Genomic DNA, 23,051 nt, shown 5'->3' with positions numbered 1-23,051 from the left:
TTGTCCAATTAATTTTGCCAATTAAGACTTGTCCTTAATTTTGCCAATTAAGACTTGTCCTCGATGGCCCTTGGCCAGGTGAAATGTCATTTTCTCTGGTAGTATCAATATGGAACTCCCTCCCCAGAAAGATTTGCCTTGCACCTTCTTAACAGTGTTTTTAGGTGTCAGGAGAAGTCTGTCCTGTTCTGCTGTACTTCAGTGGCTTTCTAATGGTATTGGAGATTTTCTCGTAAATTGAGTCCTCCTCACAGAGGGCACGTGTTGCAGTGAGATCAGGACTGACCTCACTGTTTGTGTGGGTGGGAGTGATTGGATAGCCACAACAACCCTGACTGGTGGTCCCTTGGTTGCTGGGGAAATCTTTCCAACGGGGAATTTTGTGTATTAACTGAGGGACCTTTATATACCACTGTATGTTGCGTAAAGCTTCCTCTTTTCACTTTGTGCACCGGATCACCCGCCCACCCTCCCTATATTTAGGGTCTTGCTATGACCTTGCTATGCTGTCGTGTGTCGTCTGTTTTGGGACAGGGGCCCGGTAGGAATTTCCCCATTTGGCTGATTGGCTTGTGTCACTTGGGCTTTGCCTGCCATGTAGCAAATTATCACAACTTTGTAAGGTTTGGCAGTTAGGCATTGGTTCAAGGTGGTCTGGAGGGGGATTGGAGCACCTGTCCCCTCCAATGCGCAAAGGTATTCCATTAAAGGAATCCAGAGACTCAGCATGTTTTTGTTGACCCCTTTCGGGGGGTAGGGCCACACAAGAGTCCCTGGGAGCATTTGGGGTGAGCCTGAGTCTGATTCTGGACCAATGCTCCCCCATGATATTTACCTGTACTGATAATATGGTGGGGCCCAGTCATCAGTGCTGCCCTGCTACGGTCAGGTGCAGCTAGTCGGGAACCAATGCCTAAACAAACCCCTCACTACCTGTAATCAATAAAGTTGTGGCCAAAATTATGCCAATAACCTGAAAACTAAATTCCGTGTCAATTGTGTCTTTATTTATTGGGAACCTCCTGGGGATCTTAACACACAATTACCTGTTACCTTAACACGCAATTATTCTGTTTTTTATGTGAGTTTTATGCTTGTTCTGATTAGATTTTATTGTATCTGTATTTAAAACTGCCTTAGACTATTTTGGCAAGATTCAAACATCATTTAATAAACAAACAAACAAACAAACAAACAAACAATGTTCTGAGTTTATAATATAGTGGAAAAAATGTTCAGATCTGGTACTCAACTGAGGTTTCAATCATATTCTAGTGAATTATGGATGCAGCACAATATTGGTAACTGCTCATAAAACATTCACTCCAGAACTAGCCTTTATCAGAGAAGTCTGAATCACTACTAGAACCTTCCTCAATACCCTCAAATGTTGTTAAAAATATTTTTCTAAATAAATTCAGTTTTTCTAAATATACAAAATATCTGCATTGGAAGGCGAAGTGTTTAAATACTATTCAACGGCTTCCAAAATCTATAATGCAACTTATGTTTGAGCTGCTTATTCTTTAAAGTAGTAAAGGCAGTCATAGTTTAATGAAAACATGGAAACATCAACAGTAAAAGGAGTAATGTAGTAAAGAGCATGTTTATTTACTTACAGCTCCAAATGCTACAGACAGCATAGTCTGCATTCGTGCATCTTCTATTGAACTTGTTTGTCCTTTTTTACTTAGAAGTGCTCTTCCAGCAAGTGTCCAGAACCTCACATGTTTTACTCCTACTGAAACAAATTGTGTGTCGGAGTCAGGCCTGAATTCTGCTACAAAAATACGCTGATTATGACCAGCTCTACTAGCGATTTTGGCACCTAATAGGAAGAATTAATTGTAATTTAAAGTCACATATACACAATTGTATTGTACCAATAAGTAGTGATTAATGAACAAGATAAATGTGTTTTAGACAAACAAAATACCTTCCTACCTTCCTGCCATTTCCAAATGGTAATGGTATGTTCAGGATCCAGCCCTACAGACAGAAGAAGCTTGCCAGTGGCACTAAAACTGACTGAACAAACGCCTTTTGAATGGTAGCATCGCAACACAGACAATGTCTGCTTATTCATTGCATCCCATACGTGAATACAAGGTGCTGTAGCTGTACAAATATAAGAAGATCAGTAAATTATTTTGTTGGTTAAAGCTTATATGATTTGTAGCACTTAAATAATTCAACTAACTTGAATCTTAGTTAAAAGAACAAAACCTGAAATTATAATCTTGCTTTCTGAAGCCAACACTGCAAAAAGTGCTCATTTGGGAAAGTATTACCCAAATCTAGAAAAGATACATCTAACAGCAGAACCTTCTTCTTAAGTCTCATTCAGTTCCCCCTTAACACAAGAACAAAAAACTGAATTTTAAATTATCTATATAAAGTTATACATACCCTTACATTTGTTTAATGACAAGGGAACAAAGCATGAATACAGACTGCAGTTCACAAGTTTACAATTTAGACAGCAATCCTAAGTGCACTTACTAGAGAGTAAGCCCCACAGAATTCAATAGGACTTACTTCCGAGACGACAGAGTGAGGCCTGTACTGTTAATAAATTTTTTTAAAAAATAAACTTCTCACTGGTCTTTAGATATGGGCCATCCTGAACTTATTAAACTATTTATGAAATAGGAATCTTGGTCTAAGGTTCTGGTCCTGAATGTGCTCTGCTGGCAGGACCTCCATGCATATTGAATTTGCTTGTAATACATTGTATGAATGCCAGGCAGGAACCCAACAATTCATTTGTGCAATAAAGTAAAGAAATCTATATATGGTACAGGGGCATTCATGGGTGGTAAGAGTCTATAGAAGACTGAAATATATGAGGGAAATATGTTTTCCATTGCATTTTTCAGCACTACATAATCCCAGGCCACACTCTGCCAGTTCTGAAATGTGCTCGATGCTGTTTTGGAATGTGACAATGGTCAACAAGGACCACAGTGGAAATCTAAAAGGCTGGGCTTCTATCCTCATCACGTGTCCTAGGAGGAACATACTATGCTGAGACATAATATCTGACTGTGCATAGGCTACACAAGTGGCACAAGACATTATAATCAAGGGAATCACATAGATAAGAGTTCAGAAACAACAACAACTGCTCTACATAGGCAAGCATGTACATTATCCTTTTCTGTCAGCTGCTTGATACACAACTATGTAATATGACTACCTATTCATGCAAGATGAAAACAACTATACAAGATCACAGCTGAGACTATGACTTTCAAAGGAACATAATGATATTTCACAAAATGGATTTGATAGCACTGATAAGCATTCTGGATGGCTGGTAAAAACTGCATGACAATACAGTAAATGAGAAAGATGATTTCTTTATTAACTCAGTCACCAAGGCCTCTTGAGTGAATAGCTAAACAAAATAATATTTATAACAGAAACATTTGTTGTCAGCCCCAATGATTTTCCAGAAACTGAATTAATTAAAAGTTATATAAAATAAGAAAATAGGTTATAAAATGTTTTATCACTTATCAAAACACTGTGGTGGTTGTGGTGGGTATAATACAACAAACTTTAGAATGTGTTAAAATTATTCTTTGACTTCATCTAAAGGAAATCTTGCATATTTATATCTTGTTGAATTTTGTGTTTAGTGCTAATGTTGTAGCGTTTGATATCATGGAAATATATTCAGTTAACCTACCTACAGTACTGTACGTAATGTCAAAAAAACCTAGTTATACCTGAAGGTGTTAAAATTTAGTTTCCCTTACCTGACATATCTGCTGTGTCTCCTGTAATGGAAAAGCAGCAGAAAAATAATTACAACCAGAATGAAAATGATAACTAAAATATATGTGGTATAAAGTACAAGGTTTGGTTTCAGAATTGTCGTCTAACAATATGAACTCTGTGGCAGGTATATTAAACGGGAACTTACTATCCATATATAGTTAGTTGTTATTGCTTCCACTAACAGAATATACAGAGTGGCATGGAGATGCCTTTTCTTGAACAATGTTTAGTTAGAAATTAAACAAACTTGAGTGATGTTGAATTCTCAGTTGCACGGAGAGCAAAACTGTTTGGTTAGAGATGGTTTAAAATAATCTTTCTTTCAACAGTTGTGAAAAAATAGCAGAGGACTATGTGTAATGCCATGGTTTCACATTACACGAGTGAGCCTTGGACTCATCTACTTTCTTTTCCTTATCCTTCTTTCCCCTTCTGCATTAAGATTCAGTTAGTAATTTCTTATTTAAAATAGGTCAGTTTGCAGAATGGTGGCTTACATTTGCCCACTAATCCAGAATTGGTAAGCACAGTTTTTCATTCAGACATGATGGCAAATTCTTTGTGCTAAATAGGAAGTAAGTAATCAAACCTGAGCCTGCGAAGGCTGGAGACAGGGGGAGGAACAATACAAGTCCACAGCACATTCCTGATCCTCCAATCCATGTTTTGTTAGATCTTAACCAACTCAATGTGTTTGTAAAAAGTATCAACATCCAAAAATGTAATAGATCTAGCAATGACCACTGTCATAATTGCCACTCTTAACATATTTTCTGTGATATTAAGTTCATAGTTCAGATCCAGATTCTATATGTGTTCTTGAATGCAGAAAGAGATCTCAAGGATGCAGGTTCAACACTCATTTAAATGAAACGAGCAGATCTATTTGTCCATTCTTTTAAAGAAGCCTCCCTCTCTCGAATGAGAAGTATAGGGAATTCTGTGCATACACTGGTGCACCTACTCTCAGAATCAATTGCTGGATCATGCCATCTACCTTAAACTTGTCATTTAAACCATATCATGTTTGGATTTGAGAATCTTCCAGACTGCAGTTCAAAATTCCATCTGTTCTGGCTAAATACCTTGTGTTCTGGTACATATTTAGCATCATTTTAAATCAAATTGCAGAAATACTTTCCTACCCCAAATTATATGATTAGCTTTTGGCAATGGTTTTTGTACAAAAGGGACCACTTTCATCCCTGCACAACTTTAATCAACCCATTTGACAATTTGTTCTGATTACTGTGTGCTGGATTGTTTATGATCACTGCTTTTTAATTAGTGCACTTTTGATTTTGATTTTGTTACATATTTTGAAAGCTCAATCTTTTTATATTATCTCTGCTTCAAAAGTGTACTGCATATTTCCCCCTTCGTTTCTCCTAAATAAGTGAATGATCATCAATGTCTATTGAAAACAGTATAATGCTATAACAGGTAATACTTTATCACATAGCTGCACTGGGTGCATGGTAGAAAAAAACAAAAAAATCCAGCCCTTAGCACTTGGCAGGATGTTACAGAGGACCAAGTTATCCTAGGGTGGCAGAGTTTGCGGGATTGTTTACTAGTCTACATGGGCTCAGTATTGATGTGAAGGTACAACCTACACTGCTATAGCTTCTCAGTCTTCACAGAAGATATTGTGGAGTTTGTACACAATGCATCTATCTGCAAAGCGCACAGACCTGCTTGCACCCCTAGGGGGTCCTTGCATTCCTTCGTCCATCTCATAGGTAAAGGTAAAGGTACCCCTGCCCGTACGGGCCAGTCTTGACAGACTCTAGGGTTGTGCGCTCATCTCACTCTATAGGCCGGGAGCCAGCGCTGTCCGCAGACACTTCCGGGTCACGTGGCCAGCGTGACAAGCTGCATCTGGCGAGCCAGCGCAGCACACGGAACGCCGTTTACCTTCCCGCTGGTAAGCGGTCCCTATTTATCTACTTGCACCTGAGGGTGCTTTCGAACTGCTAGGTTGGCAGGCGCCATCTCATAGCAATGGGCATTTTGCTCTGTGTTGTGTATGCTGGACATGATAGTGTACATTGTGGCAGGTGTGGAATCAAAAAAGAAAATGTTTTGGGATTAAATGGGGCTCAATAGCTTTAAAAAATCATTTTGATAAATCTGCAATAAAATATAGCATTAGCATCCTTAAGCATCAATGTGTTTTAAAAATAATTTTCAGGATTACAAGAAAAATATAATTGGCACAGGTAACTGAGTAACATTCATACAAACAGAAGCAGCATAAGCAAATGCTTTCTTCTATCTATGAATTCACATGACTAACTGTTCATGCATATATATTAATTTCTTTTTTAAAAAATACAAACATACCTACTTGGCCAGTTGCCACAAGGTTGATAAACTTGGGGTGCTGATTTATAGTGAGGCACAAAATATCATCATTATGTTCCTGGTAAAAAGACTGAGAGCCTACAGAGACAAATGCGTTATATTATTTAAAGTATAAATATCACATCTATGAGGGGAAAAGAAAACGAGAGAGAAAATAAAAACACTGTATCAATGCCAGATGGAATCTACTGTATATGTTTCCTACCTGTTGCCACATTGTACAGAATTCCAACAGATGCAGTATGATAAATTATGTCAGCACCATCATTCAAATAGTGCACATTGTTCCTGCCATCTCTACCACGATAGCCAAACACCAGCTCCAGCACTAGATCCTAAGAAAACAGATTTATGATCACCACAAACTTCCTTGTGAATAAAAGCTATTTCATGATTTCATCTTTGAACAGCACTGTACAAGCTGTTTAATGCTTTTAATTTTTTTTCTTTTAATAGTGTTCCAAAGCATCAATAAAAATCCTATAACTCACCTTAACTCACCACACAGGGAATATTTCGCTAGCAGTATTGACCAGCCCACAAGTTTGCCCCCAAATTCCCCTTTTATTCTGCCAGTCTGTCTGGGCTATTGAAAGATCCCTTTAAATAGTTGCAGAATAAATTACGGTATCACTTATTCTGCCTGTTTGTCCACAAGGCATTTGTTTACAGAAGCTGTTTAATTAAATTTCTATTACACCCCATATAGTTGGTTATAATGAAGTTTAAATGAGAATCCTAATAAGAATAGCAAGTTTTCTTACCTCTATGGGTCTCTTTTTTTTGCCAACGTTATTTGTCTGAAGTTTTTCAGGCTGAGGCAATGCCCTACTAACTGGTGGTCTGAAACAAAGAACTGTGAATAAGAAAAGGTTGTCTGTCACCCATTCAGTACTAAAACAGCATCTTCTGAACTGTCGCCTGGGTAGAGAAAGCTGTAAGATACTTTGCTAGGACAGCCTTATGAACAAACCCTGAAAGTTATTACCCTACAAAGAAATGATACCAGTCTGCTGGGGGCAGGCAAAGAAGGGACAGAGAGGTTCATTCCTATACTGATTGAGGAGGAAGAGGCTACCCTCCTCTAGCAGTCCCATTGTTACTATGTTGGGTAAAGTGAAGTCAACAGAGTGCTTCATCCCTCTTTGACCAGCTTAGTTACTCACCTGCATGGGATTCCATTCACTCTTGTGTGTGCAATTCCTAGTCACCAATGGCCACCAGACAGACATGTGCTTAAAAACAAGGCTGTGCTTGTACCATAGGGACCATTTTATAAACAGTTGTTTTATTACGTATATTTTATTACTTCTTTTGATCAATGTTGTATATTTCCACCATGTGGAAAGTAATAATCCAATGGCGCAGTGCACACATGATGGAATACGGTACATGATCTTACAAGTCATGGCTCTTAATGAACACACCTATCCATCTCCTTGTATTGTGCAAGAACACAAACCATGAGATTCACATGAAATGCTAAGCCAACACTGGTTTGTTTCCTACACTTGTTCACAGCAAAGCTATCTTTTCTGAAGGCAGCCCTGTTTAGGGAACCTTCTACTGTTTGATTCATTACTGTATTTTATGTTCGATGCATTACTGTATTTTAATATTTTGTTGGAAGCCACCCAGAGTGGCTGGGGAAGCCCAATCAGATGGGTGGGGTATAAATAATAAATTATTATTATTATTAGCAGTTATTAGCTTTCTGTTGCTTTATAGCATTCATAGTTCCTCTGTTCCTAATCCCCTCATTGTTGTTCTACTATCTGGTCAGTACAGTTTTTATTGTATGCATGCACACCATACATTCATAATACATTTAAAGCACCTGGCAAACCACAAAGAATCCTAGAAACTGTAATTTATCCCTCACAGAGGTATAGTTTCCAGCACCTATAAAAAAAAACTAGTTCCCAATATTCTTTGTTTTAAATGTGCTTTAAATGTATGGTGTATATGCAACATGAAATAAATAAATAAATAAATAAATAAATAAATAAATAATAAATATTTGTACCCCGCCTGTTTGACTGGGTTGCCCCAGCCACCCAAAGACATCAAGGGCCCAACCAGAAAATCACGATTGTTGTATTTTATAATACATACTTTAATGTTCAATACCATCAAATTTTAAAACATTGCATGACATGCACTTTCCATTACTTTAATGACAAAAGCAAAGAATGAAGACAATTTGACAAGCACAGGTTGGTGATGTAATGCAGACCACTGATAAAGATCTCCAGTCTTACTGCACTACCTCTGAGACTGATGGCAGTGTATGGGGTAGAGCAATATGAAGGGGGCTGGACTCAGAGGACAAGGCATGGGCTTTGAGTGAAAGGATGGGGTTTTGTATGCTATTACTAGGCTCCTGATAATGGAGCAGAGATCTTGGAGACCCCTCTGATCCCGGCTAAACATAAATGATATGATGACATGGCACAGGCAGTGAACATACTGTATATAACAGAGGGCTAAAAAGCACAATGTTGTGGAAGCCACAGCAGAATAAGTAATGTCAGCTAAGTTTGTGAAATGAAATCAGTTTCCAAAATAAGTACCTTTCCTGTGCTCAGGGTTGGTATAAAGTACAAGTTAGTAATTCCTATACTTAAATTGATTCCCACTCCCCTTCTTCCTTCAATACTTAGGAATGGTAGTGGAAGTAAATAAGAGTTAAGCCTCCTGAAATATACTCAGAGTCGCAAAGTGATTTCATGCTCTTTATTCAGCTCATAGTGGTGAGGAGGAATGAATAAATGTCCCCTCAAGTATCTGCTTTATATACATTATTTACACAATGGGCTGCACATGATTGGCTAATTCCGGAATTCTACTGTAAGCCAATCAGGTTGTGGATTCACTTCTATCTGGAGCATGATTGGGTAGTTCCTGCCAACCAATCATACTGCTGCATTGTTCTAGGACCAATCAGACTGCTGCCTTTTGAATCCTATTGTTCTAGGGCCAATCAGACTGCTGCAGTTTGGATCCTATTCAACTCAGTACATAACACCCCTCCCCTCTAAGTTCCAGTCCTGCCCGGGAGGTCGCATTCATAGTCCTCGAGGTACGCCGGCGGCCTACGTGTGCGTTGCGGCCTGGGGTGTTCCCTGGTCCGGGGTTCAGGTTCTGGCTCGTGTTCCAAGGATGCTGGCTGTGATGGGGCTGTTTGGTCTGGCGCAACCGGCTCGCTCAGTCGTGGTTCTGGTTCCGGTGTCCTTTCGGCCTCGCGGGTCCTCTCTGTATTTACTGATTCTGCCTCTCCTGTTGGCCCCTCGTGCTCTATGGGTCTCACTGCCCCTCTGTTCCCTTGGGACTCCTCTGCCCTTTCCTCCTCCTGGTTTTCTCCCGGGAATCGTCGCCGTATCTGGTCACAGTGGCGGCGCCAGCATTGCCCCCCATCCGTTAGCACCTCATACGACACCGGGCCAGTGACCCTGGTGACTGTGGCAGGTACCCATGCTGGGCCTGCCCCAAAATTCTTTGCGTACACTGGGTCCTGAGCCTTGAAGGTCCGGGGGTTCTTGCCTTCCCCCACCACTACCTCATCCTGAGCTCTATCGGGGTGAAGGCGGTCCAATCTGATTGCAAGGCGCCGACCCATTAGTAGTTCAGCGGGGCTCCGGCCCGTCGTTGAGCTGGGGGTGCTGTGCTGTGCTAGAAGGAATGTGGCAAGGCGGTACTCCCAATCCCCTTGCGTCATGCGGCGAAGGGTGTCCTTGGTGGTCCGCACCATGCGTTCTGCTTGGCCATTGGTGGCAGGGTGGAATGGCGCCGATCGGATGTGGCGGATGGCGTTCTGCGCTGTGAAGGTTTGGAATTCTCCTGACGTAAATGCAGTCCCGTTGTCTGAGACAAGAGTGTCAGGGAGCCCGTGGGTTGCAAACAGCTTGCGTAGTACCCGGATGGCTGCAGACGTAGAAGTGGACGGTACCAGTGCGACTTCCAGCCATTTGGTGTAGGAGTCCACCACTATGAAGAATGTTTTCCCCTGAAAGGGGCCAGCGAAGTCCACATGCAGGCGTGACCATGGTGCTCGGGCGGACTCCCAGGACTGGACTGGGGCCCTTGGGGGATCTGGGCGGGATTCTTGGCAGGCCTGGCAGTGTTTGACCCAGGCCTCTATCTCTCCGTCGATCCCCGGCCACCACACATAACTCCTGGCAAGGGCTTTCATTCTTACTACCCCTGGGTGTGTCTCGTGTAGGGCTGTGAGGACCCTTTTGCGGAGGGGCTGGGGAACAACGACCCTGCTTCCCCATAACAGGCACCCCTTGTGGGCTGACAGTTCATGTTTGCGGGTTGTGTAGCCGGCGAATTCTGGCCCGGGGCTGCTGCTGGGCCATCCCCTCCACCCCCAGTCCAGGACCCGGGAGATGACCCTATCTTTCTTGGAATGGTGTGCAACTTCTTGTGCCTGAATGGGGCGGTCGGGAAGCAGCTCCAGGCTCATAACCTCTTGTGCAGGTGCTGGGTCGGGGCCTGTTTCCGGTAGTGGTAGCCTGCTGAGGGCGTCCGCATGGCCCATCGCCTTCCCAGGGCGGTGAATCAGTGCATACTGGTAGCTGGCAAGGAAAATTGACCACCTGAGGACGCGAGGAGACAGCACTTGGGGGGTCTGCTTTTCGGGGGCAAACAAGCCAAGCAACGGCTTGTGGTCAGTCACCACGGTGAAGGGCCGCCCGTACAAGAAATCATGGAATTTTTTTACTCCCTTCACGATTGCCAGACCCTCCTTGTCGATTTGCGAGTAGTTCCGCTCGGTTGCATTGAGTGTCTGGGAAAAGTATGCCACCGGTACCTCTCTTCCATCCGGGAGTTGGTGTCCCAGGACAGCGCCAATGCCATAGGGTGAGGCGTCGCATGCTAGCACCACCGGCAGCCTCTCGTCGAAGTGTGCCAAGACCGAGTTTGAGACAAGCAAGTCCTTGACTGCCTGGAATGCGGCCTCCTGGCGCTGGCCCCACACCCAAGGAGCCCGCTTGTCCAGGAGTCTGTGTAGGGGCTCCGCTACCGCCGCCTTGTGGGGAAGGAAGGAATGGTAAAAGTTCAATAGTCCCAAGAAGGCCTGAAGTTCAGTCTTGTTCTTGGGCGCTGGGGCATCACAAATGGCCCGTACCTTGTCCCCAGTTGGGTGGACCCCTTCTGCGTCCACCATAAATCCCAGAAAGTCCACCTGAGGCACTCCTAGTAGACATTTTTCCCGCTTCACCTTGAGACCCGCCGTCTGGAAACGGTGCAGAACGGTGCGGAGGCGGTCCTCAAACTCCTCTGGTGTGGGCCCGGCAATCAACACATCATCGAAGAAGGGGGTGACGCCAGGAATCCCTTTAAGGAGAGAGTCCATTAGATTCTGGAATATGCCTGGCGCCACGCTGACCCCGAATTGCAGCCGCTTTACCCTGAACGCTCCTCTGTGCGTCACAATCGTCTGTGCCTCTGCTGTAGCCTCATCTACTGGCAGCTGTTGATATGCTTGGGCCAAGTCCAGCTTGCCAAAAATTTTCGACCCAGCCAGGGTGGCAAGGACATGGCTGACCACTGGCACTGGGTATGCATGGGCCGTGAGGGCCTTGTTTATGGTACATTTGTAGTCTGCGCAGATGCGGACTGAACCATTAGGCTTGACGGGTGTGACGATTGGGGTTTCCCAGGGGGCATTAGGCACCGGCTCCAGCACTCCTTGCTCCACGAGTCGGTCCAATTCCTCATCTATACGGGGTTTCAGGGCGAACGGTACCCGGCGGGCCTTGAGCCTGACCGGTCGTACTGCGGGGTCAAGCTGTAGAGCAATGGGGGGCCCCGTATACTGTCCCAATTTCCCATCGAAAACCCCCGGAAATTCCTTGCATATGGCGTCCACGTCCACTTGTAAGCTCATGTGGTTCACCCCGGTGATGGCTAGCCCCAGTGGTCCAAACCATGCCAATCCCAGTAAGCTAATGTAGGGGCCCTTGACCACAAGCAAGTCCAGTTGCCGCGTCCGCCCTCGGTATTGCACCCTGAAAGTCCCCACCCCCATTGTGGGGACCTTACGTTTCTGGAAGTCCCGGAGGGTGAATGGGGCTGGCCTGAGTTTGGGACCCCCAGTAGGACACAGTTTCCTTAAGGTCCTTGCCGAGATTATGGATAGAGTTGAACCCGTGTCAAGCTCCATGCGGCATGGGGCCCCCTCTATCTGTACCTCTACATAAATTTTCTCTACGTTGGGGTGGGGCAACTGGTATACCTGGAAGTCCGTGAGCTCCGTCGAGTTGCCTTGGTGCGTTGGGCCCCGGGACCTGGGGCTCTTGGATTCGTCATCTGATGCCTGGCGTCGGGTGGGCCGAGCCCGACACACCCGGGCGATGTGTCCCAATTTTCTGCACTGCCTGCACTCTGCGTTGCGGAAACGGCAGGTCCTCCTCTCGTGACTTTCTCCACAGCTTGCGCAGTTCCCTCCTTCTCGTCGAGGCAGCTGTGGTATGTGGGCTGCTTGAGTGCGCTGCTGTACTCGGTGCACCTCCTCCCTGTCGGATCCTGAGTCGTCGGTGAGGTCTTCGTGGTGGACCCTCGGTTGGGACGGCTGGCTCGGCCGTGCCTCTTGCGTTGACCTCTCGGCAGCTTCCGTTGCCAGGGCCTCCTCCAGAGCGACCTGGAACGTTAGGTTCTTCTTAGCGTAGAGGCGTCGTTGCAGCTTCTCATCCTTCAGGCCACCGACGAGGCGGTCACGAAGCATGTTCTCCAGCTCTGAGAAGTTGCAGAACCGGGCGGCTTGGCGGAGAGAGGTCACAAACCCAGTTATGGTTTCCCCAGGGGCTTGCCGCTTTGCGTAGAAGGCATTTCGACGAGCCACCACTGAGGGCTGTGGCGAAAAGTGCCCCTTCAGCTGTTCCATTATTGTTTTGTATGGAACAGTAGCAACATCTTCTGGCGCAAGGAGAGCCCGGGCGATTTCAAACGTCTCTTCTCCGCAGACGCTGAAGAATATCGCCCTCTTCTTGGTGTCTTCTTCGTCGGTGACCCCTTTGGCTTCTAGGAGGAAGGTGAAACGGGAGGCGTACGCTTCCCAGTCTCCAGATGCTGGGTTGAATGGCGAGAAGCTGTTGTCGGTTGCCATTCTGAGTTCCTTGTGTCCCAGAGCTGAAGCCTGGATACACGGTGCGAGGCAGCGGTGCGGCAGGTGGCGGTGCTGCGGTGCTGTGTGTGGCAGTCAGCTCAGCGGGATCCCATCCTCGTCGCCAGTGAAATATACTCAGAGTCGCAAAGTGATTTCATGCTCTTTATTCAGCTCATAGTGGTGAGGAGGAATGAATAAATGTCCCCTCAAGTATCTGCTTTATATACATTATTTACACAATGGGCTGCACATGATTGGCTAATTCCGGAATTCTACTGTAAGCCAATCAGGTTGTGGATTCACTTCTATCTGGAGCATGATTGGGTAGTTCCTGCCAACCAATCATACTGCTGCATTGTTCTAGGACCAATCAGACTGCTGCCTTTTGAATCCTATTGTTCTAGGGCCAATCAGACTGCTGCAGTTTGGATCCTATTCAACTCAGTACATAACACCTCCAAAACTGCATAACCATATGGCAACCCCTCCTGTTATGGCTAGCTGTAGATTTGTTCTCTAAAGTGTACTAGAGTTCTAAGAAACTAGATGAACCAATTCACATAATTAAAACATTTCTAAAATGATGCTAAATCTAAAGTTACACAAATGAGGCTGCAGGTACAAACACATGTTTTATTTGGATATTGCAGAATTGATATCAAGGAAGCCGTATTGAACAAGAAAATCAGTAACCCCTCACAAACTATAAAAAGTGAATGTTTATGGAAGCATGCCCTACTGTGTTCAGTTGAGGCACACTTCCAGTAACTATGCAATCTTAAATAAGCTATCATCTGAAAAGAGTATACTTTTTAGACCCAAGATTCATAGCTCTTGCTTTGAGAGGGTTTTTTTTAACTACCGTATGTTTTTTCAGAAAGAAGGTTGTGGGGCAGGGGTGCATTGGACTTGCCTTGGGTTGACAGGGTTATCTGCTGGGACTGCTTATCTACCAGTACTTCGGAGGGGGAAGAGGAACAGCTGTGGTCACTGTGGGGAAGGGGAGCAAGAAAAGGGGCTGCTTCTACATTGCACTCCCGGAACAGCAGGAGGAAGTGGAGGAGGAGGAGGAAGAGGAGGAGGGAGGCCTGTGAGGGAGGCTCCTCATCTCACAGCTTCCTCCTCCTCCGGCAAGTGGCTCTGCGGTGGTGGGGCCTGTAGGGCCTCCAGCCAGGCCTGGGCCTGGAGGCCACTGAGGGGAGGAGAAGAAGAAGGGAGGCCCACCATGACTCTTAACTTTGCAAGGGGGAGAAGCGGGGTCTGCTCAGCCAGCCAGATGCCCATCAGACTGACAGACAGACTGCTCGCCTGCTCCCTTAGTGCGCCCCCTCCCAAAAAATGGACATTTTTCAAAATTAAAAAAATCCACCTCGATGGTGATTTCACCTTTGGAATCCTGGGCATCTCTGGAGAAATCTGGAAGTATGGCAACCGTAGTTAACAGCAACTGTCATACTGGCATAGAGTTGCATTAGGCCCAAAGCTTTGTTTGGGCAATGACACAAACATGACACCCATATGCCAAAAATAACCCGCGTGGATAGATATAAGGATGGATCTACACAGATATTATAAAGAACTATGAAAAAAGACCGCTATAAAAGCTCCTAATGCAATTTACCATTCACTTTGGATTTCAGCTCTACAGCACCGTCTGGTGCCACATTGTTATAAGGCACATATAACGTTATAATTGACCCGTGTAGCTGAGTCCTAAATTTCAGCCAAGTAAATGATACAGCCTCATGCTAAGGAAGGGAAAGGGGTCCCAAACTTACCATTATTTACTTCCCCAAGTTTTTTAAGGTGGTTCCACTTCTACTTAATATATTGGATTTATGCATATAGGTATACTTCATTTGCTAAGAGCTGATTCAAGCTCTGGTGAGGGCATGTGGTATAATCCCAAGCATGCAATCCTCCCACTTCCATGTTGAGGTAGTACAGCCCTCATCCTACACCTTTAAACATACTCTAATAGTTTGGGAAGCATAGATGACAATGAAACAAGTTACCAATTATTCCTTACAGCAGACTCAAGATTTGCCACTGAAACTGAAAATAATAGTGACATCTATCATCCTGATGTCATTTTAAGGTAGCAGCGGCACATGGTTTAAATGAAGAAGTCAAAACTGCTTCCAAAAATGTGCTCTGTGAGAGGAGGAATAACAGCTTCGGGACAGAAATAAGCGCCCATGTCAGTGAGGTAGACACAGAAAGACAATGTAAGAGAACAGAAAAGCAGAAGATTCACCAAAGCAGTGAGTGAGGTTCTGAAAAGCAGCAGATGATGGAGTAAACAGGTCCTAACAGATACCTCAGTACATGAAGGAAATAGTACTAATATCTCTTTAAAGAGCGTAGTGCTAAATAGGTAACAAACCTATAGGCAAAGAGAACATCCTGCATGTTTTTGTTTAGCCAGCTACTAAATAAGGCTTCTCTCTAAATATGTTATGCTGTGAAAGTAAAATAGGTGGGAATAACCATCTTGAGCTGGGATATGAATGTGCTAATAAACAAAATAATAACTAGATTCATAGGGGAAATTTCTATGGAAGCATACCATATGAAAAGGTCCTTAAGGTTTTCTTGAACTTGTAATTCTACTTCAGGGTGAATAGAAGTGTTTACATTTGCAGAGTTCTATATATGTACAGAAAGTAGCATGACAGCAAGATGTTGAAGGCTGGTAGGAACATGTATATGTGTATTAGGGACACCAAAATGACAAGACAGCTTTGCGTGGAAATGGAAGATGGTGCTGAAATATGAAAAAGACATTAGCAAAGTAAAAGCATTACCTGGAACCTCTTTTCAGCAGCAGAAGGAAGAGATAATGATTACTTATTCCAGTTTGGTTTAATGATGAATTGGTAAAAAGTGTGTTTTAAGATAAGAAAACCAAGCATCTAAAATTATTTTATAGCAGAAAAGATATTATGTAGAATTGTGTTGAACTGATCCTCTGGCAATATCCAAGTGTAAGAGATTTTATTTTGTGGTTGTGTTTTTTTGTTTACAAAGGTAATATTTACAGGTATAAGATGGAGAGGGATTTAAAAAAAAATGTTGAGACATGATTTGCAAGAGAGGAGTAGTTTGGCAGCATAAAGAAAAGGAATAGGAAAGTGAAGGAGTATTGAGAGAGGAAAAGTCCACAGTGTAAGGAAAATAAGAAGGAATATATTACCTCTTTTGGGGCACAAAAGGGTAAGTTGCTAACTATTTACTCAAGTTCCTCTATTTGGCAAAGAAGGCTCATCAAGCATGCTCCAACACCGCACAATAGAACAGTGATGCAGGAGAAGAACTTTTACAAGCTTTCAGGAAAATGATGTCTAACTTGATATTCCACAGGTTTCATTAAACAAAGGCAATATAATTGCAAATAAGACAGAAAATATTTGCTCATATAGCTTTTTAGTACAGAAAAGGATGGTTTGGAAAACTCATTTTTTCATGCTTCTGCCTGCTTACCAAGTTTCTGGATCAAATTATTGTGGGTATGCCTGGGGTGCTCCTCTAATCATTACACTAGTCACTAATTCTCATATCAAATTCTCATTACTTTTTCATAAGTCTTCACCTGTTAACAATGAGGCAGCTTTGTAATTTTTTCACTCATATATAGCTAATTGCAAGTACCCCAGGCGAAAACCCAAGCAGAAAACTGTACCCAAGACTCACAGGATACAATCACTCCTCCCCCTAGGTTTTGGAGGCTAGAAAAAGGGAAAGCAGAGCTGCACTTGTATCAGACTCAGCACTATCCAACAAAGGGCAGTACAGAGCCACATGCCGGGTTCAAGGCTCTTAGGTTGAAACTGGGAAAAGCAGAACTGCATTCAGAATGACACTGGCAATGGGGAACTGAAGAAGTAGTGGCCATGAAAGTGAGTGGGGCAGGAGGTGTGTGATAATCCTCTAAATAAGTATTTATTTACCAATACATGACAGGGAAATAAATCAAAGTTTTACAACAAAGACAGCAGCCTTTGTTGCTGTCAACCATTAGCAGGAACGGCTTGTACACATTGGTCCATATTCAAATAAATCACAGCAGTAGTGGGAAACACTAGTGCAATGAGGCTTCCTCCCCCTCTTCTCCACCCCCCCCCCCCAATTCCCCAGAATCAATTCTGGAGGATCAGTAGAACAGCACATATGGGGAGGAGAAGAGACATTGTCCTATCAGGCAAGCAGAAATGCTTGCACTGATGGAACGGCCTCTTTTGAATACAACTTTGAATACAACTCATAATAATGTAACTCTTGTATGAGTAATTTTGACGACTTGCTCCTGAGTCTATTTTCCCCTCTGTATTATATTACTATTTTATAAATCCTTTTCAAACAACTCATACAAATTCCAAAATACACAGAACAGATATATGATTTGAAAAGAGTTGTTCTGCTTTGTTGTTTATGCTTAGGTATAAATCACAACACTGTATTTGGAGATTGAAAAAAAATCAAAGAAGTGCAAACTCATATAGAAATCTGAACATGTAATTCCTCAAGATACCAGCTTTTATCAATAATTTGTCATTGTTCCTTCGCTGCTTTTGTGATGAAAATCACAATACTCTACAAATTTCTATTTGCTCTACACAGAAACTGCAATAGGCACCTACGACAGATTCTTGATTAAAGTCAATAACAGGCAGGGGGGAGTAATTAACCACCTTCCTTCTGTGCCACTATCCTAATGCAGATGGCACATGCACACTTATTTTTTTAAAAAAGGTTAGAGATATACATTTAACATCTAGTTTGGCTCTAGAATCAGCTCCTTAGACACTGAAGCTAGCAATTGAACTCCAGAATGCTGAAACTAACAGACATTGCTTATAGACACTGCTTATGACAAGTTTCCTGTCTGGTGCTGAGCTAGAAGCTATACCCTTTATGGCACACAGAAGATGTATAAGGTATGTATATTCATGGACACAAAAACTGCCATCAGAAGAATGTATCTTTTCTGTTTTTTATCAGCCTCATTTGATTGCTTTAGAAACTTTCCAATAGCAAAAAGGAAGTACCGTATTTTTCTATGTATAAGACTAGGTTTCCCCCCTAAAAAATAATGTCAAAAATTAGGGGGCGTCTTCTACACAGATACATTTTCTTAAATCTGATTCCCCCCCAAATAGGGGGTATCTTATACATGGAAGAGTCTTATAGACGGAAGAATATGGTATATTCATTGCATCATTGTATTCCCTAGGATTTTGTCTATATATGTATTACTTGACGCTTCTGTAGGTTATAATTTTCCAAATCAGATAAAATATACTTTATAGTGAATGTTTTATATATGTAAGTAAGTTCTTACCTTACAACCCCTTGCCTTCACAGGAAGCATAAAAATTAAGCAGGAATATTAAAATATGAACAATATATATCAGAAATCTAGGATAAAGAAAACTGAAATTAATTCAACAGACCAAATATTTGTTAGCCAATTCTAAACTCACATTTCGTACATAGGCATTAATACCCAAGAACAAAATACAGTAAATGCACCAAGTCTAAAGGGCATTTGTGTGTAAAATTCAGTGCATGTCTCTGTAAAATATTTGTAAGCAGAGGAGTATTCTTTTCCTGGATGTCACTTCTGACTGTTTTCCAAAAGATGGATCTGGCATGCATGTTTGCTTCAGGTCAACCACAGTTCAAAATGTAAAGTGAAAATTTGCCCACAGATATTTAAAGTTGCAGAATTAAACATGGCCACTTAGATGCAAGGACTGAAGGTGCCTCTTGCGTACACTTCTAAAATTATTTGACAATTATTTAAATTATTGTTTAACCCTACCTACTTCTCAAAAATACCTTCCTTTCAAATCTGCAAATGTCTCAGTGCCTGGCTGCCTGCCTGCAGTTCTGTTATACAGGTAACTCGTATCAAGGATTACATTCCGGGGATGGCACATATACACAAAACTGGATATATTTGAACCAGCTTCTTTGAACTGCCCCTGCATGAGCAATATTACCTCCCAAAGCCAGTGCACCCAAATGGGTCTTAGCGCTCCCTGCCCAGCAAGGCAGGGAACTTACCGGGCTTGGGGAGGCTCTTGCAAAATTTACAGGGTTGTCCGAGATCTCGCAAGAGCCTCCTAGAGCTCAGTAAGCAAGTTTGAGAGCTTAAAAGCTCTTCCCGCATAGGGAAAACCCTGCACAAAAGAGTTTTTAAGTTATCCTCCTTCCGTGCTTTTAATTTGCATTATTTAAACAATGAACATTGAAATTGCACATGTTAACTGTTGCCTGCATTTGCACAAGATCACAGTATAGCGGGGAGGAGGGAGTACATCTAGCACTGCATGAGTGTTAGTGCTGTCAGCTTTAATACCACTGATCACCTGATGGTGGTGACAGTGAGGAAGTATTATTTCATGCACCCTTGTCTCAACAACAGAGGATCAAAGCTATCAATGACTATTTGTTTGCTGCTACTGGTGTTCAGCAGCAGTGTATGTGTGCTATTCACTACTACATGTGAAAATCTTTCACTCTTGGCCAACATTCTTAGTCCATGAAAAGTTAAATGGAAATGTTATCCAATATTCAAGCATAATGGTTCAAAACCAAACAGGAAAAAAATCTCAGCCCCTTTTACGCACACATGCCCCTTAAAATTCTATCTATTACAGTATGCCATAAAATTACACATTTCCTCCCCAAGTTACCTTTCATCAACTGAAGGCTCTTTTAGCTGCAGATGAGGCTTGATTCCAAACATAGGTCTGATGTTGGTTGATAAGGCTTTGATGGTGTAATTAATTTCATTTTCTCTTGTGACATCACTGTCATATCCTAGTAAAATATTTATAACCACAAGAACTATTGGAACTAAGAAGTAGGTGAATTATTTATTAATTTATTCTATTTGTATATAAGTGCACCAGAGACAACAAACAACAGTTAGATAGGATCAAGACCCGCCCTTCAGTAAGTTGAAGGAGTCCTTCAGTTCATGGGAAAGCACTTTGCAGAGCCTGCCCACTGACGAGGCAGGGTGAAGCACCCACCTGCCCCACTGCTTCCTCTGCCAGCAGAATGTCCCCCATCACCAGAGGTAGGCATTCCAGTGCACAGCATTGCCGCTCATCTCCTCCACCCACCCAGGGTACAGAAGACAAGCAGCAACACCTTGAGGAGTGCTCTGGTTCTTGCCGAGTTTGGCGGGGGGGGGGGCATCTGGCAACAGTGGAAGGGGGGGCATGGCGAGAGGTCAGGGAATGGTACATCCCCATTTCGCCTCAGGTGGCAAAACGGGATGCCACCTGGCACTGAGTGTTTGCAGAAGTAGCTGCAATACTGTGAAAGCTCCTGGTGGTGGAAGTGTTAATTTTTGCCAGTTCCTTCACTGCATGCAGCACCTACACAATCTCCTACACTACTGGGGTGTAGGAGTGTGGATTTCTAGTGGGCACAAGAAATCAGAAAATCACCTCCCCCACTTCCATGCGCACAGCTCTGTTGATGGATCTTTGGATCCCAGCCAACATAACATAAAATTACAATAAATATAATTTACTTAGGATTTTTAAACCCATTTAAAACAGTAAACTGGTTTTGCTAAATATTTAATTTGCACACACACACACACACAAAAAAAACCCCTAGACTTTTCAAACTGACATTCAGATTATGGAAGTTGCATTTATAATGGGAAGAATTAACACTGCTTTATAAGATTGAAGTTATCTTAAAACGGTTACTTACCCCCATCTTCCTCAGAATCTAGATCAGATTCTTCACTGTCACACTGCCTGGTTTCACGATGGCCCTCCATCTCATGGGTCCACAGCATTAAAGAGGTGTCTCCACCTCCAACACTGACTAATAAACTGTCATCATGAGTCCAGCGAACATTTGTTACATGTGTGCTATGAGCCACATACCTCTTGAACTTCCCATATTTTCCCTGAATATGAAATATACAAAGAATGTAGAACATTTCATTCATTAGCATTTTTAGGCAAGGCTACAAAACATCTATATATGAGTCAAAGTAACACTGAACAATATACTGGGCAGTAGTGGAGGGCTTGGTGCATCTGTGTCATTTACTTGACCTTCCTTTGGCTGCAATGCTGCTGCATATCAGAATGGGAAAAAGACACTCCAGCATTCCTGTTGGCACTGTTGCAAAACAAACCTGGTATGCAACAGCAGTGCAGCTGAAGGGAGGTCAGCTGAGAGCACAGCCCTTCCTCACTATCCACTACTGCTATCCTACATAGCTACATAGCTACTATTATTTCAATCAACATTTGATGATCTCCTTCTACCGGTCAACAATAGAAAGTGTCCTTTCATACTGCATTACGGTGTGGTATGCTGGTTTGACATCATCTGATAGGAAGTGCCTACGGAGGGTGGTGAATACAGCACAAGATATTATGGGCTGTCCCGTGAATCTGCTGGATGAAATAGCGGAAGAACGTTGCCTCAGGAGAGTGAGGAAAATTCTCAGGGATGATTCACACCCTGGCCGGCACTTTCTTGATCTCTTGCCCTTAGGCAGAAGATATAGAAGCATGATTAGTTGCACCAACAGGGTAAAGAACAGCTTCTATCCGTGGGCTGTTAGGCTGCTGAATGAAAAGATAACAACAGGGCAACTGACTTTTGGGTTTGGTGGGTATGCGTCAGTAAACGAGGGGAATTAAGACTAAGAGAGCTGAGTGGGGGGTGCTCGTGTAATCTCACTGTATACAAGTTGTACAAGAGACAATAAAGTATTTCAATTATGGCCATACAAAGACAAAGGGAGTGTTTAATTAAAGTATAGAACACACAATTTCTCAGAAACAGAATGGTTTGCCAAATTATCTCCAAATCAGATAAACTCAACAAAAGGAAACAACGACGGGGTAGTTACAGGCTGCAGTATTTGAAACATTAATACCCTTTTTTCAGTACCAGAGTTACTCCGAACTCCAATGAACAACCCTTAACCACTGTCTCAGCTGCTGAGGTGTTATGGAATTTTTATGAACATTCCAGCATATACCGTACATGGACGTCTGCTGCACAAATTAACCAGGCAGAGGGCCTTCTCAGCAGTGGCACCCTCCCTGTAGAATGCCCTCCCATCAGATGTCAGGGAGATAAAAAATTACACAACATTTAGAAAACATTTGAAGGCACAGTCTGACACTGCTCCCCTTTGTCTAGCCCTGACTCCTTAAGATTGCTGGAGGCGAACCCAAGGGAAGAAATAGTCATCCACTTTTTTTTCTGTAGCCTTGCCTCCACAACTATGTGTTGCAACGCCAGCTGAGAAGTGATGCTAGAGGAGTATCATTACTTGGGTTATGAGCTTGCATGGCCTGAGGAAAATGACTAAAGATTTTACTGGAACACCTCATACTTTCATTCTCTCCCCCAAAATAAAAAAAATAACTGTTAGAACAAAGGGATGTCAATTATATTCTTCTTACATTTGTGTCTTTGTCCAGGAGCTAAGGAGTTCTTACATGAGAGATCGCCCATTTTAATTTCACAACAACTCTGTGAGGTATGTAAGACTCAAAAAGAGTCCTTTGGGTACTAGCAGAGAAGGGCTTTCAACCCAGGTGTCTCTAGTCCAAGTACAGCACACTAGCCTCTGATTTGATAAATACAAACATGTTCTAAAATGAATCTCTTCAGCCTGAAATAGCCACTAGGAGTGGGGTACTAGAATCAACCAGTGGGCTGGAACCTTAGCTCTATAAACCCCGATGGACCAAGTTTGACAGGTGTTTCTATCTATCATCTA

The 23,051-nt window shown here is 43.0% G+C and overlaps 1 protein-coding gene across 9 annotated transcripts in view; it reads right to left on the bottom strand.

Annotated features, from left to right (window-relative positions):
• Window positions 1–23,051, bottom strand: part of EML5 (EMAP like 5) — an 86,586-nt gene that overhangs the window by 9,122 nt on the left and 54,413 nt on the right. For 4 of the 9 annotated variants that reach the window (XM_077924917.1, XM_077924916.1, XM_077924925.1 and 1 more), the window contains 9 exons: window positions 21,008–21,209; window positions 19,969–20,095; window positions 18,609–18,623; window positions 6,918–6,996; window positions 6,359–6,488; window positions 6,133–6,231; window positions 3,765–3,785; window positions 1,945–2,118; window positions 1,620–1,828 (listed from right to left, as the gene is read on the bottom strand). In XM_077924917.1, coding sequence (XP_077781043.1) covers window positions 1,620–1,828; window positions 1,945–2,118; window positions 3,765–3,785; window positions 6,133–6,231; window positions 6,359–6,488; window positions 6,918–6,996; window positions 18,609–18,623; window positions 19,969–20,095; window positions 21,008–21,209 — 1,056 coding nt within the window. Of the gene's footprint in view, window positions 1–1,619; window positions 1,829–1,944; window positions 2,119–3,764; window positions 3,786–6,132; window positions 6,232–6,358; window positions 6,489–6,917; window positions 7,010–18,608; window positions 18,686–19,968; window positions 20,096–21,007; window positions 21,210–23,051 lie in introns of those variants that run through there. The other 5 variants (XM_077924919.1, XM_077924933.1, XR_013391981.1 and 2 more) reach the window with 5 other exon arrangements.

The sequence above is a fragment of the Podarcis muralis genome, chromosome 1, assembly GCF_964188315.1.
Source record: "Podarcis muralis chromosome 1, rPodMur119.hap1.1, whole genome shotgun sequence".
In the NCBI taxonomy this organism is placed as follows: Eukaryota; Metazoa; Chordata; class Lepidosauria; order Squamata; family Lacertidae; genus Podarcis; species Podarcis muralis.
Note: the sequence above shows the minus strand (reverse complement) of the source record. Positions and strands in the feature narration are given on the sequence as shown.